A 13919-nucleotide genomic window follows, 5' to 3' on the forward strand; every position below is an offset into this window, starting at 1 on the left:
GGTGCGGCTTGAGGTGGGAGGAGGGGATAGGTGGGAGGAAGAACAGGTTAGGGAGGCAGGGACGAGCTGGACTGGTTTTGGGATGCGGTAGGGGGAGGGGAGATTTTGAAACTTGTGAAATCCACATTGATACCATTGGGCTGCAGGATTCCCAAGCAGAATATGAGTTGCTGTTCCTGCAACCTTCGGGTGGCATCGTTGTGGCACTGCAGGAGGCCCAGGATGGACATGTCGTCTGAGGAATGGGAGGGGGAGTTGAAATGGTTCGCGACTGGGAGGTGCAGTTGTTTATTGCGAACCGAGTGTAGGTGTTCTGCAAAGCGGTCCCCGAGCCTCCGCTTGGTTTCCCCGATGTAGAGGAAGCCACACCGGGTACAGCGGATGCAGTATACCACATTGGCAGATGTGCAGGTGAACATCTGCTTGATGTGGAAAGTCTTCTTGGGACCTGGCTTGGGGGTGAGGGAGGAGGTATGGGGGCAGGTGTAGCACTTCCTGCGGTTGCAGGGAAAAGTGCCGGGTGTGGTGGAGCTGGAGGGGAGTGTGGAGCGGACAAGGGAGTCACGGAGAGAGTGGTCCCTCCGGAAAGCAGATAAGGGTGGGGAGGGAAAGATGTCTTTGGTGGTGGGTTCGGATTGCAGATGGCGGAAGTGTCGGAGGACGATGCGTTGGATCCGGAGGTTGGTGGGGTGGTACGTGAGGACGAGGGGGATTCTTTTTTGGTTCTTATTGCGTGGACGGGGTGTGAGGGATGAGGTGCGGAAGATGTGGAAGACACAGTTGAGGGCGTTCTCGACCACCGAGGGGGGAAGTTACGGTCCTTGAAAAACGAGGACAACTGAGATGTACGGGAGTGGAATGCCTCATCTTGGGAGCAGATGCGGCGGAGGAGAAGGAATTGGGAATAGGGGATAGCATTTTATTTTCGGGTCGAGACCCTTCTTCAAAAGGCCTACTGTATTCATCCAGCTGTACACCTTGTTATCTCAGATTCTCCAGCATCGGCAGTTCCTACTATCTCTGTATCAAATAAACCATTGAGCACTCCAGGTTTAAAATATATAGCCATTTTCTTTCTGTAACTATTTCATGAGTAAATCCACAGTCAGCAGTCCCTTGATTGAGAGTAGCCATTAGATGGGTTTGAGCTTTAACAATGAAGGTTGGCTGACTATTCAGTCACAATGAGCATCACATTTGTTCTGTCCTCTGCGTGTGTATTACTCCAATCAGCTGCTGACTGTAGCTGTCTCAATGTCACCCTTTGGAATCTGCTGAAACAGTAGGAGTATGAATGTCGAAGCTGGGAGCTTTCACATTTTGCAATAGTTCTGGAGGCCCTTAACTAACTTCGGTTTCTGCGTGTGAGTTTGGTTCAATATATTAATTGCGTCACATTTCACATGTTAGTCCACAATCTCTCTTAGGCAACAAGTGCTACAATAAAAACCGAAAGAACTGCGGATGCTGTAAATCAGGAACGAAAACAAAGTTGCTGGAAAAGCTGAGCAGGTCTGGCAGCATCTGTGAAGGAGAAAACAGAGTTAACGTTTTGGGTCCGCTGACCCTTCCTCAGAATAGCAACATTGTTTTAACCCCGCACACTTAATTTAGTAGAACATGCCTCAAAGGGTCTCTCATGTTACAGGTAAACCTGCTCCAGGTGCACATTTTCTGCCATTTGGTAACCATGGAGCTAAAACAATGACCAAAAGACCCTTGCACGCTCTGTTTTTAGTTTCATCAAGTATGTACGAAGGTTAAAGTTCATGAGGGTGTGCTGTGCTGTATTGAGATCGCCCGGCCAGTGATAGTGTCCATTGCTTAGTTTTTCTCTCCACAGCAGAAATGCAGTGAGCCAGAACTGGATTTCCAATCCAGCACCGATTATGTTGTGGCAGTGACGGTGTGACCAAACTATTCCACCAAGTGAGAGACAGACAACCGGCCTCTCCTCTTCATTACACACTGAGCTCACATTAAAACTCCAAAGTGTTCAATATTTGCCCTTCTCCTGAACATTCCCTCCCCCATTTTTATTCAGGGAGTCTAACTTTGCCAGGGAAGACGTCACCCTCTGGAATCTCACTCATATGGGAATGGGAGCAAGAACAATTGGTGCCCAACAAATGCCAGCTTCCATAGAGGAGTGTGTAGCACTGAACCATGCCATTCAGCCCGAATGGTCTGTGCTGAGGCTCGCATTTCACACGAGCCCCCTCTCTACTTCAGATCAGCCTATTAACACAGCCTTCTGTTCCTTCTTCCTTCTGCTCCCTGAATACTTCCACACTATCCACCTCCTCTTCAGAACCTGGGGAGAGGGCGGAGATTATTCAAGATGGAGATTGCCCCTCTGCCTTACATTTATGGTCCATTTAGTTGAAGGCCACGGTTCTAACTGATGGCTTCCTGAAGGGTCACTTTCAAAATTGTTGCCAGGGTAGTGTGTGGACCTGCAGATCCTCCACAAGACCAGCTACAGATCCCAGTCACATCATAGCGCTCAGCAGAAGAGGAAAAAATAAAGCACTGTGGGATCTAAGCTTCCAGGGATATTGGCCTGAGGCAGGAAAGCTGGATTAGTGAGGTCAGGTCTTGGCTGGTACGAATACAGTGGGCTGAATGGCTTCCTCCTGTGCTGTAAATGTCTATGAGGTTCTGTGTTGTATAACTTCAGAGAGTCCCCCTTTCTTGTTTTGTTGAACCATTTGATGGTCCAGCTTTAGTTCCAAATAGGTGGGTGGGGAAAATGAAGCCAAGTTGCCACGAGCTGAAGTCCACCTGAGGGTCCCTCGCTGGCTCTGATGTGTAACTCCTTCTGTTGCAGTATATCATCCTGCTGGTGGTGAAGGTCCTGACTGGCCAAGTCTCGGAGGTCAATGATGTGCGAGAGTATGACATTGAGGATAGTTCAAGTCCAGCTGTGTACAAGAAATATGATCATCTTCATTCCTCGAAGGACGGGTATGAAATCCATGGGGTGAATGGGTGCAGCAGGAATATAGAAAGGAAAACTGCGAAAGTGCAATCGTAGACCTCTTTGGTTTGAGATCTCTCAAGTCACACCAATACCTCCTCTGATGGTAGGGCAAGGAGAACAGCACAAGCCCCTGGGTCTTGACTCCAGTCTTTCCCACACCAGCCTTGTAGCCAAATGGCACCTCCAGGGAGTGCAGGCTGGTGCAGCAGCGCTGGCCCATGCATGTTGTAGCCTGGAGCAGTGGATTGTGATGGCAGAGACTCCCAATTCCTTTCTATCACAGGCTGACCAGGAAGGCTGCATTTGTTGCCACTGCAGCTGCAGGGGGCTCTCTCACAGCCCATGCATTTGCTGTTCTTGGTGAAACAGCCGATATCGCAGAATGTGTGCATTGGCCTCATCCTTGACCTTTATTTCATGTAGCGACCCTGTGTCCTTAACATGAATTGGAAAGAGACTGGCCCAGAGGAGCGCTCAGAAAGATCCCTTGGTACCTACAGCAGACGCATAATGATGACATCAACAGTACTCACTTCATAGGAACAAGAATAGGCCACTCGGCCCCTTGAGTCTGTTCTGTCATTCAATAAGATCATGTCCGGTCTGATTTTAATCTCAACTGTACATTCCTGCATACCCCCGATAATCTTTCACACCCTTGGTCATCAAAAATCTACCTACCTCTACCTTCGAAATATTTTTAAAAGGCATCCACTGCCTTTTGAGAAAGGGACTTCTGAAGACTTACAACTCTTGGAAAGAAAAAAATTGTTTCATCATTTCTGTCTAAATTAGGCACCCCCTTATGTTTATTCTCTGACCCCTAGTTTGAGATCCTCCCACAAGTGGAGACATTCTTTCAATATTCCCCAGTCAAGTCCCCTCAGGATCTTGTCTGTTTCAATTAAGTCACCTCTGACTGTCTAAACACCAGAGGATACAGGCCCAACCTGTCTAGCCTTTCCTCATACGGCAACCCACTCATTCCAGGTATTAATCCAGTAAACCTTCTCTGAACTGCTTCCAACACATTAACATCCTTCTGTAAGTACAGAGATCAGTACTGTACATAGTACTCCAGATGCAGTCTCAACCAATGCCCTGGATAACCGAAGTGTGTCCAAATGAGTTGGCTCTGGAGAAGCTGGATCAGAAAGCTGCCCCATTCCTAGAGCCTGCTGTTGGCGTTTGTTGGAAGGATTGTAACACTATAACAGCCTATCTGCTCGCGTCATGAATGCACCTCCTTTTTTCTCTTTATTCATTCATGGGATGAGGGTGTCACTGGCCAGGCAGCATATATTGCCTATCCCTAATTGCCATTAGGGCAGTTAAGAGTCAACCATGTTGCTGTGGGTTTGGAGTCACATGTAGGTCAGACCAAGTAAGGATGGCAATTTCCTTCCCTAAAGGGCATTAGTGAACCAGATGGGGTTTTCCATAATCAACAAACACTCAGTGGTCATCATTAGAGATAGTAGGAACTGCAGATGCTGGAGAATCTGAGATAACAAGGTGTAGAGCTGGATGAACACAGCAGGCTAAGCAGCATCATAGGAGCAGGAAGGCTGACGTTTCGGGTCGAGACCCTTCATCAGAAATGGGGGAGGGGAAGGGGGCTCTGAAATAAATAGGGAGAGAGTGGGAGGCGGATAGAAGATGGATAGAGGAGAGGATAGGTGGAGAGGAAACAGACAGGTCAAAGAGGCGGGGATGGAGCCAGTAAAGGTGAGTGTAGGTGGGGAGGTAGGGAGGAGATAGGTCAGTCCAGGGAGGACGGACAGGTCAAGGGGGCGGGATGAGGTTAGTAGGTAGGAAATGGGGGTGTGGCTTGAGGTGGGAGGAGGGGATAGGTGGGAGGAAGAACAGGTTAGGGAGGCGGGGACGAGCTGGGCTGGTTTTGGGATGCGGTAGGGGGAGGGGAGATTTTGAAGCTTGTGAAATCCACATTGATACCATTGGGCTGCAGGGTTCCCAAGCAGAATATGAGTTGCTGTTCCTGCAACCTTCGGGTGGTATCGTTGTGGCACTGCAGGAGGCCCTGCAACCGCAGGAAGTGCTACACCTGCCCCTACACCTCCTCCCTCACCCCCATCCCAGGCCCCAAGAAGACTTTCCACATCAAGCAGATGTTCACCTGCACATCTGCTAATGTGGTATACTGCATCCGCTGTACCTGTTGTGGCCTCCTCTACATCAGGGAAACCAAGCGGAGGCTTGGGGATCGCTTTGCAGAACACCTACGCTCGGTTCGCAATAAACAACTACACTTCCCACTCGCGAACCATTTCAACTCCCCCTCCCATTCCTCAGACGACATGTCCATCCTGGGTCTCCTGCAGTGCCACAACGATGCCACCGGAAGGGTGCAGGAACAGCAACTCATATTCTGCTTGGGAACCCTGCAGCCCAATGGTAGCAATGTGGATTTCACAAGCTTCAAAATCTCCCCTCCCCCACCGCATCCCAAAACCAGCCCAGCTCGTTCCCGCCTCCCTAACCTGTTCTTCCTCCCAACTATCCCCTCCTCCCACCTCAAGCCGCACCCCCACTTCCTGTCTACTAACCTCATCCCGCCCCCTTGACCTGTCCTCCCTGGACTGACCTATCCCCTCCCTACCTCCCCACCTACACTCACCTTTACTGGCTCCATCCCCGCCTCTTTGACTTGTCTGTTTCCTCTCCACCTATCCTCTCCTCTATCCATCTTCTATGGGCCTCCCCCTCTCTCCCTATTTATTTCAGAGCGCCCTTCCCCTCCCCCATTTCTGATGAAGGGTCTAGGCCCGAAACATCAACCTTCCTGCTCCTATGATGCTGCTTGGCCTGCTGTGTTCATCCAGCTCTACACCTTGTGGTCATCATTAGATGCCTAATTCCAGACTTTCTTTTGTTATTGAATTCAATTTCCACCATCTGTTGTGGTGGGATTCGAACCTGGGTCCCCAAAACATTATCTGGATCTCTGGATTTGTAGTCCAGCGATAATACCACTAGGACATGGCCTTTCCCTTGGTCTTTGAGTCCTGGTGTGGGGCTTGAACCTGGAGTTTCCGGCTGTGCCACAAGATCCTGCGCAGTGTATAAGAGAAACAAGATTAAGCTAAACGTCACTATTCCAGATGAGACCTAACCAATATTTTATTGTGTTCAATTCTGGGCGTTGCATCTTTGTAAAGGAAACCCAGGTCTTGGTGTGGGTGTGCAGGGCATTTACCAGCGTGGTGCCTGTGACAAGGGAATTCACTCCTGTTGGAAGATTCAAGAAGCTGCAGTTGTGCTTAGAGCAGAAAAGGTGATGAGGAGATTCAATGACGGTGTTTAGAAGTGTTCCTATATTACAGCTGTAATACACTTCCAAATTATACAATTCACTGTACCATGCTCTTTTGAGATGAAAAATGCAAGTTTTTATACAGATCAGCCAGGATCTGACTGAATGACGGAACAGAGTTTAGAGACTGCTCTAGTTCCTAATGTATCAGTGCAGTGATGACCTATTACTGTTAAAGCCAGTCAGAGGTTCCATGTATCCTGAGATCCCAAGCTGCCCGACTCCAGCAGGAGAAGGCACTTCACCCCATGAATAAAGAGAGGGAAGTGGTCTGTAGCCAACAAGAGCTGCCCTACAGTTTTCATGTAGATGCATTAGAACCAACAAGCTGGTCCTCTCCCTTCAGATACATGTTCCACAATCCAGATGACCTCGCTCTCAGTTGCCCAAACCTGGGGCACTTGAACTGGAGCAGGCTGATATACCACAACCTTCTCCAGGGCAATTAATGCTCATCCATCCAGTGCCATCTACATCCAGTGAAATACATTCTTAAAAAATTTCCTGTGTGGGCTCCATAATTTTCAATAAATCTTAACCGTCAAATATCTACCAAGTTCAAGATGCCTTCCCTCTCTGTCAATGTCTCTCTTCTCCCATTGATGTGTCTAATTTCTGACATTGATGTGACTTATTTCCATTTGCAGAATGCGACAAAGGAACGGGATCATTGTGCACAAGCATCTATAATACAACCTGACACCAGCTCCATCACCCTGTTTACAAGTACCTTCCAATCCAGATTTGCTCTGAATTAAGAGCCAACTCCAGTCCTGACTTGTCCAGACTTCCATGATTGGGAATGAAACCACAACGGAAGATATTCTATTGACGGTGCGGTTGTTGTTTCGCGCCTGATTCTTTTTTTGTCCCCTCGGGGGACTCTTTGGAAGTTGCTGGATTTTCACTTTATCTCTCTGTTGTTCTTGCCCTATTTCTCTCACTCTCTCTGTCTCGCTCTCTCTGTCTCACCCTTGCCCTCTTTCTTGCTCTCATTCTCCCTTCCTGTCTTGCTCTTGCTCACTCATGTCTTAATTATGTTTTTACTGTGAATCATTTCTCTAAGCCTTTGCAAAGACTGCATGCAATGTCATACTAGCCTCACTCAAATGTACGTGTCACTGTGAAAGGCTGAAGTGAGTTCCTGGGGCTTTGTGCTTGGATTTCCCACTCGCTTCTCCACCAGCATTGGCATTGGTTGGTGTTGGGAGGTTCCCCCACAACTTGACGCTCTCCTGTTCCCAAATTGCCCCCTGCCAAGGACACGCAGTTCACTATAAAAGCCTCGAAGTGGTCTTCCAATCCTTACGTGACCATCCGTCTGAACACCTGAACAAAATGGGTCCCACAGCAAATTATAACCGTTCATCTTGTGGTTTGCGCTGAGATTATCGTGATCCTTGCTAGACAGGTTCAGGACAAACTAGTGCCCCATGCAGGTGACCTCCATCAATGGGGTCTCAGTACAAATCCCGAATGCACTTGCAGAGAGACACAAACTCCACTGCACATTTCTGGGAGAACTCTGTCTACGAACTGTCTTGGGCCAATTGCCCAACCCTCAACAAATGAGAATGCTATTGCTTGGCTTTGGGGATTTGCACTAAATAAATAAAACAAAATTTTCTTTTTCCACAGTGAGGTTAGGTAATGGGTACCCAGGTCATTAAAGGGACCCTCTGCACATCTCACACAATTCTTTCCCATACATCCCACCAGCTCCTTTGATTGCTTGCAAAGGCCAATCCCATCACAATACACCATCCTTAAATAAAACTACCCTCTTTCCTCATCCTGGTCTGGATGTGTCCCCATATATAGCTGAGGCTCCCCAAAACGCAGGACCTGTGGTTCAAAGAGGCCACGGTGCCCCTGGGCTAAAGAGAAGGGGCAAACCTGTCGAGGGTTAATTGTCAATCGTAATGTGACCGATGCTGTCAATGATGAGAGTTGACCAGGGTGAGCCAGTGATGCTACATTATGGGTGGAAAGCTGCCTCCTGGTGCTGCTATACCCTGTTCCGAGGTGGGCATTGCCTCATTTGAATGGGTGATTCATTGTTTTCTGCAGCCTCCTCCAGGCCCATCCCCACCTCCCGTCAGTGAGGCTAACCAAGATGCTTCATCTCAAAGCACAATCTAAACTGATCTGGGGTGCTCTTCGGTGCATACGAGTCAGAGGAAACCTTTCAGCCCTTCGAGCCTGTTCCATCATTCACTGAGTTCATGGCTGGTCTGTATCTTGGCTCCTACGCACCCATCTCCATTCCACATCCTTGACCTAATGAAAATCCATCAGTCTTGGTCTGACATATTCAGTTGACCTCAAGGGTCATGTTCTGGATCGCCATTGCCCCTTGTATAAAGAAAATGAGCATTTTGCCATTACTGTCCCTATCACTGGCTAAAGAGGACGTCTAAAATTCTTACCCTTGACTGCTAACCATTGACCCAGTTGGTGAGAGTGTCTGTTGGATCCTCACCAGTGGAGAGGATCTAGATCAACAGTGATATTGCCATCATTGTAGAACTTACCAGAAACTATCATTCAGGTTTATAGCAGCCATGTATAATGAGTGAAGGACTAGAGGTTGAGTAGTAATATAGAATCACAAAGTAAGAAGAAAATAGCAAGTCCTTTGGAAGAGGAGAAAGAAATGGAAGCAGAAGATAAGCATTTGTCAGGTACAGCCAGTTGTATTTTTTGAGAAGTTAAAATCTCAGGCATGATCTTGACTCTACTTTTCCAATTCGGTCTCTATATCTTTAATTATCCCGGTCTCCAAAAGTCTAACAATCTCTGTCTTGTGTACACTTATTAACTGGGCTTCCACAACTCACTGGTGGAGAGAAAGGGGAAGTTTTTAAAAAAAAAACTCTTTCATGGGATGTTGGGCAAGGCCAAAGCCATTGTTTCCCGTCCTTAGATTTCTTGTTTGGCCAATTTGGAGTCCAATGCATGGCTGTGGGCCTGGAGTCACATGTAACCCAAACCAGGTAAGGACAGCAGATTTCCTTCCCTAAGGGACATTAGGTAACCAGATAGGCTTTTACATTTGAGATGAGACTAGCTTTGAATTTCAGGTTTTATTACCAAATATTAATTTCACCAGCTGCTATGGTAGGACTTGAACCTGCATCGCTAGAGCTTTAGCATGGGCCTCTGGACTATTAATTGAAAATCCATACTGCAATGCTAGCAACTCTCTCAAGGCCTGTAGCTTACAATCTCCTAGGACGATATCCTAACCAAGCATTTCTTCAATAGGAGAAATGTGTTGAAAAGGAGAGATAGACACCAAACTGGAGTCTTGTGGTGAATGAGGACTACATTGTTCAGCTTGAGTTTGACTGTCACAAAATGAATCAATTCTTTCAGATATTTGTTATTGAGCGAGGGACAAAGACGGTGAGCTCTGTACTAGTTAGTCAGACGTGAGGCCAGTGGGAAGCATAGGAATACAGCCAATTTTTAAAAAATGTATATAAGTAAATCATGTTTGCATTATCAGCGAGTAGCTTTGATACCAGATTTGTTAATTGAGTTAAAGCTTCACTCGATACCCCACTGGGATTATGAACCTGAGCTCCCAAGCCATTAACTTAGAGCTCCAGATTACTAGTCTAGTGACATTACCACAATGGCATCATCTCCCCTCCTTTAGATACCAGACAATCTCTGGTACATCCCTTCAACAACCACTCTTCACAAACTGGAGAGGGTCTGAGCAGCGATCAAGAGTTGAAAGCAAAAACAGAAATGGCTGGAGAAAGTCAGCAGGTCCGGCAGCATCTGTGGAGAGAAGAACAGAGTCAATGTTTTGAGTCCAGTGACGCTTCTTCAGGATGGCTTTGGAGCTTTGTTTGCTCTCTGTCTGGACTGTGAAATGGCGTCCAAAAATCAGACAGTAACCAGGAGGTACATAATCGCTGGACAGGCCTCAGATAATCCTCTGTACCTGACCACACTCGCTCTGAGGCACCAGTTCAGCTAGTGATTGTGTATCTAGAAGATCCCCAGATCCCCCTCACACCACATCCAACCACCACATCCTGATGACTAGACGTAAAAAGTCAATCTCAATGATTTCACTCTTATCACTTGTGTGCCAACGGTCTTGCCTGTTTCTGCATGTCTTCCTGATCTAAAGTAGAACACTGCAACCATATGATAATGGGACATAAATACTTTGTACAAAACAAAATAAAAGGAGAGAAACATTAAAGTCTGTTTCTTTATCTTTTTCCTCTTTACAAATTTGCAATTAATATGCGGATCCCTGACACATAGATGTTTAAAGGTGACAGCAGTTTTGTGGATAATGAAGATCAAATACTAAACCCTATAATTTACCTCAACCTGTAATTGCTAGTTGTCTATGGCAAGATAAAGGTAATTATGGGAAGCTGGTTCAGAACATGCACTAGAGCCAGTTCTGTTCCATCTTGAAATAAAGGAAGATGTTTAAATGACCTTTCAGCCTCATTAACCCTGGAAGGACATTTTGGAGGATGGCCCTGTGTTTCCAAGTCTCTCAGTGCTTCACTAATGGGCATTTCCACATGTTTTGAAATATTCTTAATCTTCATTGGAGATTGCAATAAAACGGAGTCAAGTGAACAATAGAAACAGTGGGACTTGACACAGAAAAAGATGGCAGAGTCTGCAGAGTTTGTTGTTGCAGCCAGAGTCCCCAAATGGGCCATAGAGTCATTGCAGCACTGAAGGAGGCCATTTGGCCCATTCAGTCCATACTGTTTACGTAGGGCACACCGATTTCTGCTAGGAAAACATGGTCCTCAAAGAAGTATTCTCAGTCCATTGACCTTAACCCATTTTATCTATGACCTTCCATCCACCAGAAGGTGAGGAGCCAGCCTGCTTAGTGTGTTCAGCGCCACTCATAACACTTAAAATCATGAAGCAACCTAAGGCAACTTAACCTAGGACTGGACAGTAGTCAGACTTGGCTTGGCAATTGGCAGGAAATATTTGTCCATGAGGCTGCCACCAATAATTGTACATCTCACTTACTATTTGTGGGATCACCATGTACAAAGACCTTTTCCGACATGTCATAAGACCATAAGACATAGGAGCAGAATTAGGCCATTCAGCCCATCAAGTCAGCTCTGCCATTTAATCATGGCTGATATGTTTCTCAACCCCATTCTCCTGCCTTCTCTTCATAACCCTTGATCCCCTTACCAATCAAGAATCCATCCATCTCTGTCTTAAATGCACTCAGTGACTTGGCTTCCACAGCCCTCTGCAACAATGAGTTCCACAGATTCACCACCCTCTGGCTTAAGAAATTCCTCCTCATCTCTGTTCTAAATGGCCATCCATTCACTGAGGCTGTGCCCCAGGTGCTAGTCTCTCCTATTAGTGGAAACACCTTCTCTACGTCCACTCTGTCCATGCATCTCAGTATTCTGTAAGTTTCAAAGAGATAATCCTCATCCTTCTAAATCTCTTCAGTACAGACCCAGAGTCCTCAACTGCTCCTCATATGACAAGCCCTTCATCCCAGGATCATTCTTGTTAACTTCCTCTGAACCCCCTCCAATGCCGGCACATCTTTTTTGAGATACGAGGCCCAAAAATGCTCACAATATTCCAAATACGGATTATACAGCCTCAGCAATACATCCTGCTCTTCTACTCTAGCCCTCTTGAAGTGAATGCTAACATGGCATTTGTTTTTCTAACTGCTAACTGAACCTGCATGTTAACCTTCAAGAGAATCCTGAAATAGGCCTCAGAAGTCCCTTTGTGCTTCAGACTTCTGAAGCTTTTCCCCATTTAGAAAACAGTCTATGCCTCTATTCTTTCTACCAAAGTGTACAACTGCACATATTCCCACATTGTATTCCATCTGCTACTCCTTTGCCATTCTCCTAGCCTGTCCAAGTCCTTCTGCAGCCTGCCTGTCTCCTCAACACTACTTGCCCCTCTACCTATATTTGTGTCATCTTCAAACTTAGTAACAATGTGCTCAGTTCCTTCATCCAGAGTGTTAATGTATAACATGAGTAGCTGTGGTCCCAACACTGACCCCTGCAGAACTCTGCTAGTCACCAGCCGCCATCCTGAAAAAGACCACTTTATCCCCACTCTTTGTCTTCTGCCAATCAACTAATCTTCTATCTAACACCATGGGTTTTTATCTTATTTAGCAGCCTCCTGTATGACACCTTGTCAAAGCCCTTCTGGAAATCCAAATAGATCACATCCACTGGCTCTCCTTTGTCTAACTTGCTTGTTAATCCTCAAAGAATTCTAACAGATTTGTCAGGCACGATCTCCCGTTGATGAAACTGTGCTGACTCAGCCTTATTTTACCATGCACTTCCAAGCACTCTGCAATCTCTTTCTAATCTCATCCTTAAGAATGAACTCTGAAATATTCCCAATGACCAAGTCAGGTTAACTAGTACTGATTTCACTTTTTTAAAAAAAGTAATTTTCAGGTGAACTGCTTTTATGATGTCTGATGGATTGTAAACCAATATGACAGAATTAGAATTTTGGCAGAACATTGTGTGTGAGGATGAAATATTAGGGCCAGTCTTCATTGAAGGTCTTCTGAGAAACTTTCATTTTCTGTTGATTTCAAAAGCACAAGACAAGCACAAAGACTAAATCAATCTGTTTTATGCTTTGATGATCAATCCCCTGTCCAGGGTTCCCAATTCATTTGGTTCCAGACTGGATACCGCAAACCATTATGCACCTGGGTGAGGGTAGATGTTCCCAGGAAAGCTAATGGAATGTTGGCCTTTATTTCAAGGTGGTTAGAGTATAAGAGTGGGGAAGTCTTACTGCAAATGTACAAGGTGCTGGTGAGACCACATATGGAGTACTGTGAGCAAGTTTTGGTCCCCTTATTTAAGAAAAGATATTATTTCATTAGAGGCAGTTCAGAGAAGATACACTAGGATGATCCCTGCTCTGGAGCAATTCTCTTATACACAAAAGCTAAACAGGTGAGTTCTCTATTCACTGGATTTCAGAAGAATGAGACGTGGTCTCACTGAAACACAAAGGATTCTGAAGGGGATTGACAGAGTAAATGCTGAGAGGATGTTTCCCCTCATGAGAGAGTCTAGGACCAGAGGGCATCGTCTTAGAATATTAGGCCACCAAGTTAAGACTGAGATGAAGAGGAATTTCTTCTGTCAGAGGGTTGAGAGTCTTTAGAACTCCTTGCCACAGAGTCCTTGGGGGCAAAGTCCTTGTGTATATTTAAGGCTGAAATAGATAAATTCTTGATCGCTTATTAAATCAAGGTTTCCTGGGAATAGGCGGTAAAATGGATGTCAGGAATGCCAGATCAGCCAAGATCTATTGAATGGTAGAGAAAGCTTGAGGGGCCGAATGGCCGACTCCTGTTCCTATTTCTCCTGATCTTATGATTATTCACTAACTGCTTCTGTTGCTGCAGCAAGGTTAAATTCAAATCTCTCTGTTGAACTAACCAAAAGAATGAGTTTATTAATTACTGAATATGAGAAGAAATAGCTGCAGAACCAATGTGCATGCAGATTAGAAACAAGAGGTGAGTCCAAGAAAATACAATGTCCCACAGAATAATAATCT

The 13919-nt window shown here is 46.0% G+C and overlaps 1 protein-coding gene across 1 annotated transcript in view; it reads left to right on the forward strand.

Annotated features, from left to right (window-relative positions):
• Window positions 1-10542, forward strand: part of cers1 (ceramide synthase 1) — a 62233-nt gene extending 51691 nt beyond the window's left edge. Inside the window, exons 5-6 of the mRNA XM_048613937.1 lie at window positions 2831-2967; window positions 9982-10542. Of these exons, the coding sequence (XP_048469894.1) occupies window positions 2831-2967; window positions 9982-10141 (297 nt within the window). The 3' untranslated portion in view covers window positions 10142-10542. The remainder of the gene's footprint in view (window positions 1-2830; window positions 2968-9981) is intronic.
• Window positions 10543-13919: the final 3377 nt, after the last annotated feature.

Source organism: Rhincodon typus, chromosome 29, assembly GCF_021869965.1.
Source record: "Rhincodon typus isolate 14 chromosome 29, sRhiTyp1.1, whole genome shotgun sequence".
NCBI classification, from domain to species: domain Eukaryota; kingdom Metazoa; phylum Chordata; class Chondrichthyes; order Orectolobiformes; family Rhincodontidae; genus Rhincodon; species Rhincodon typus.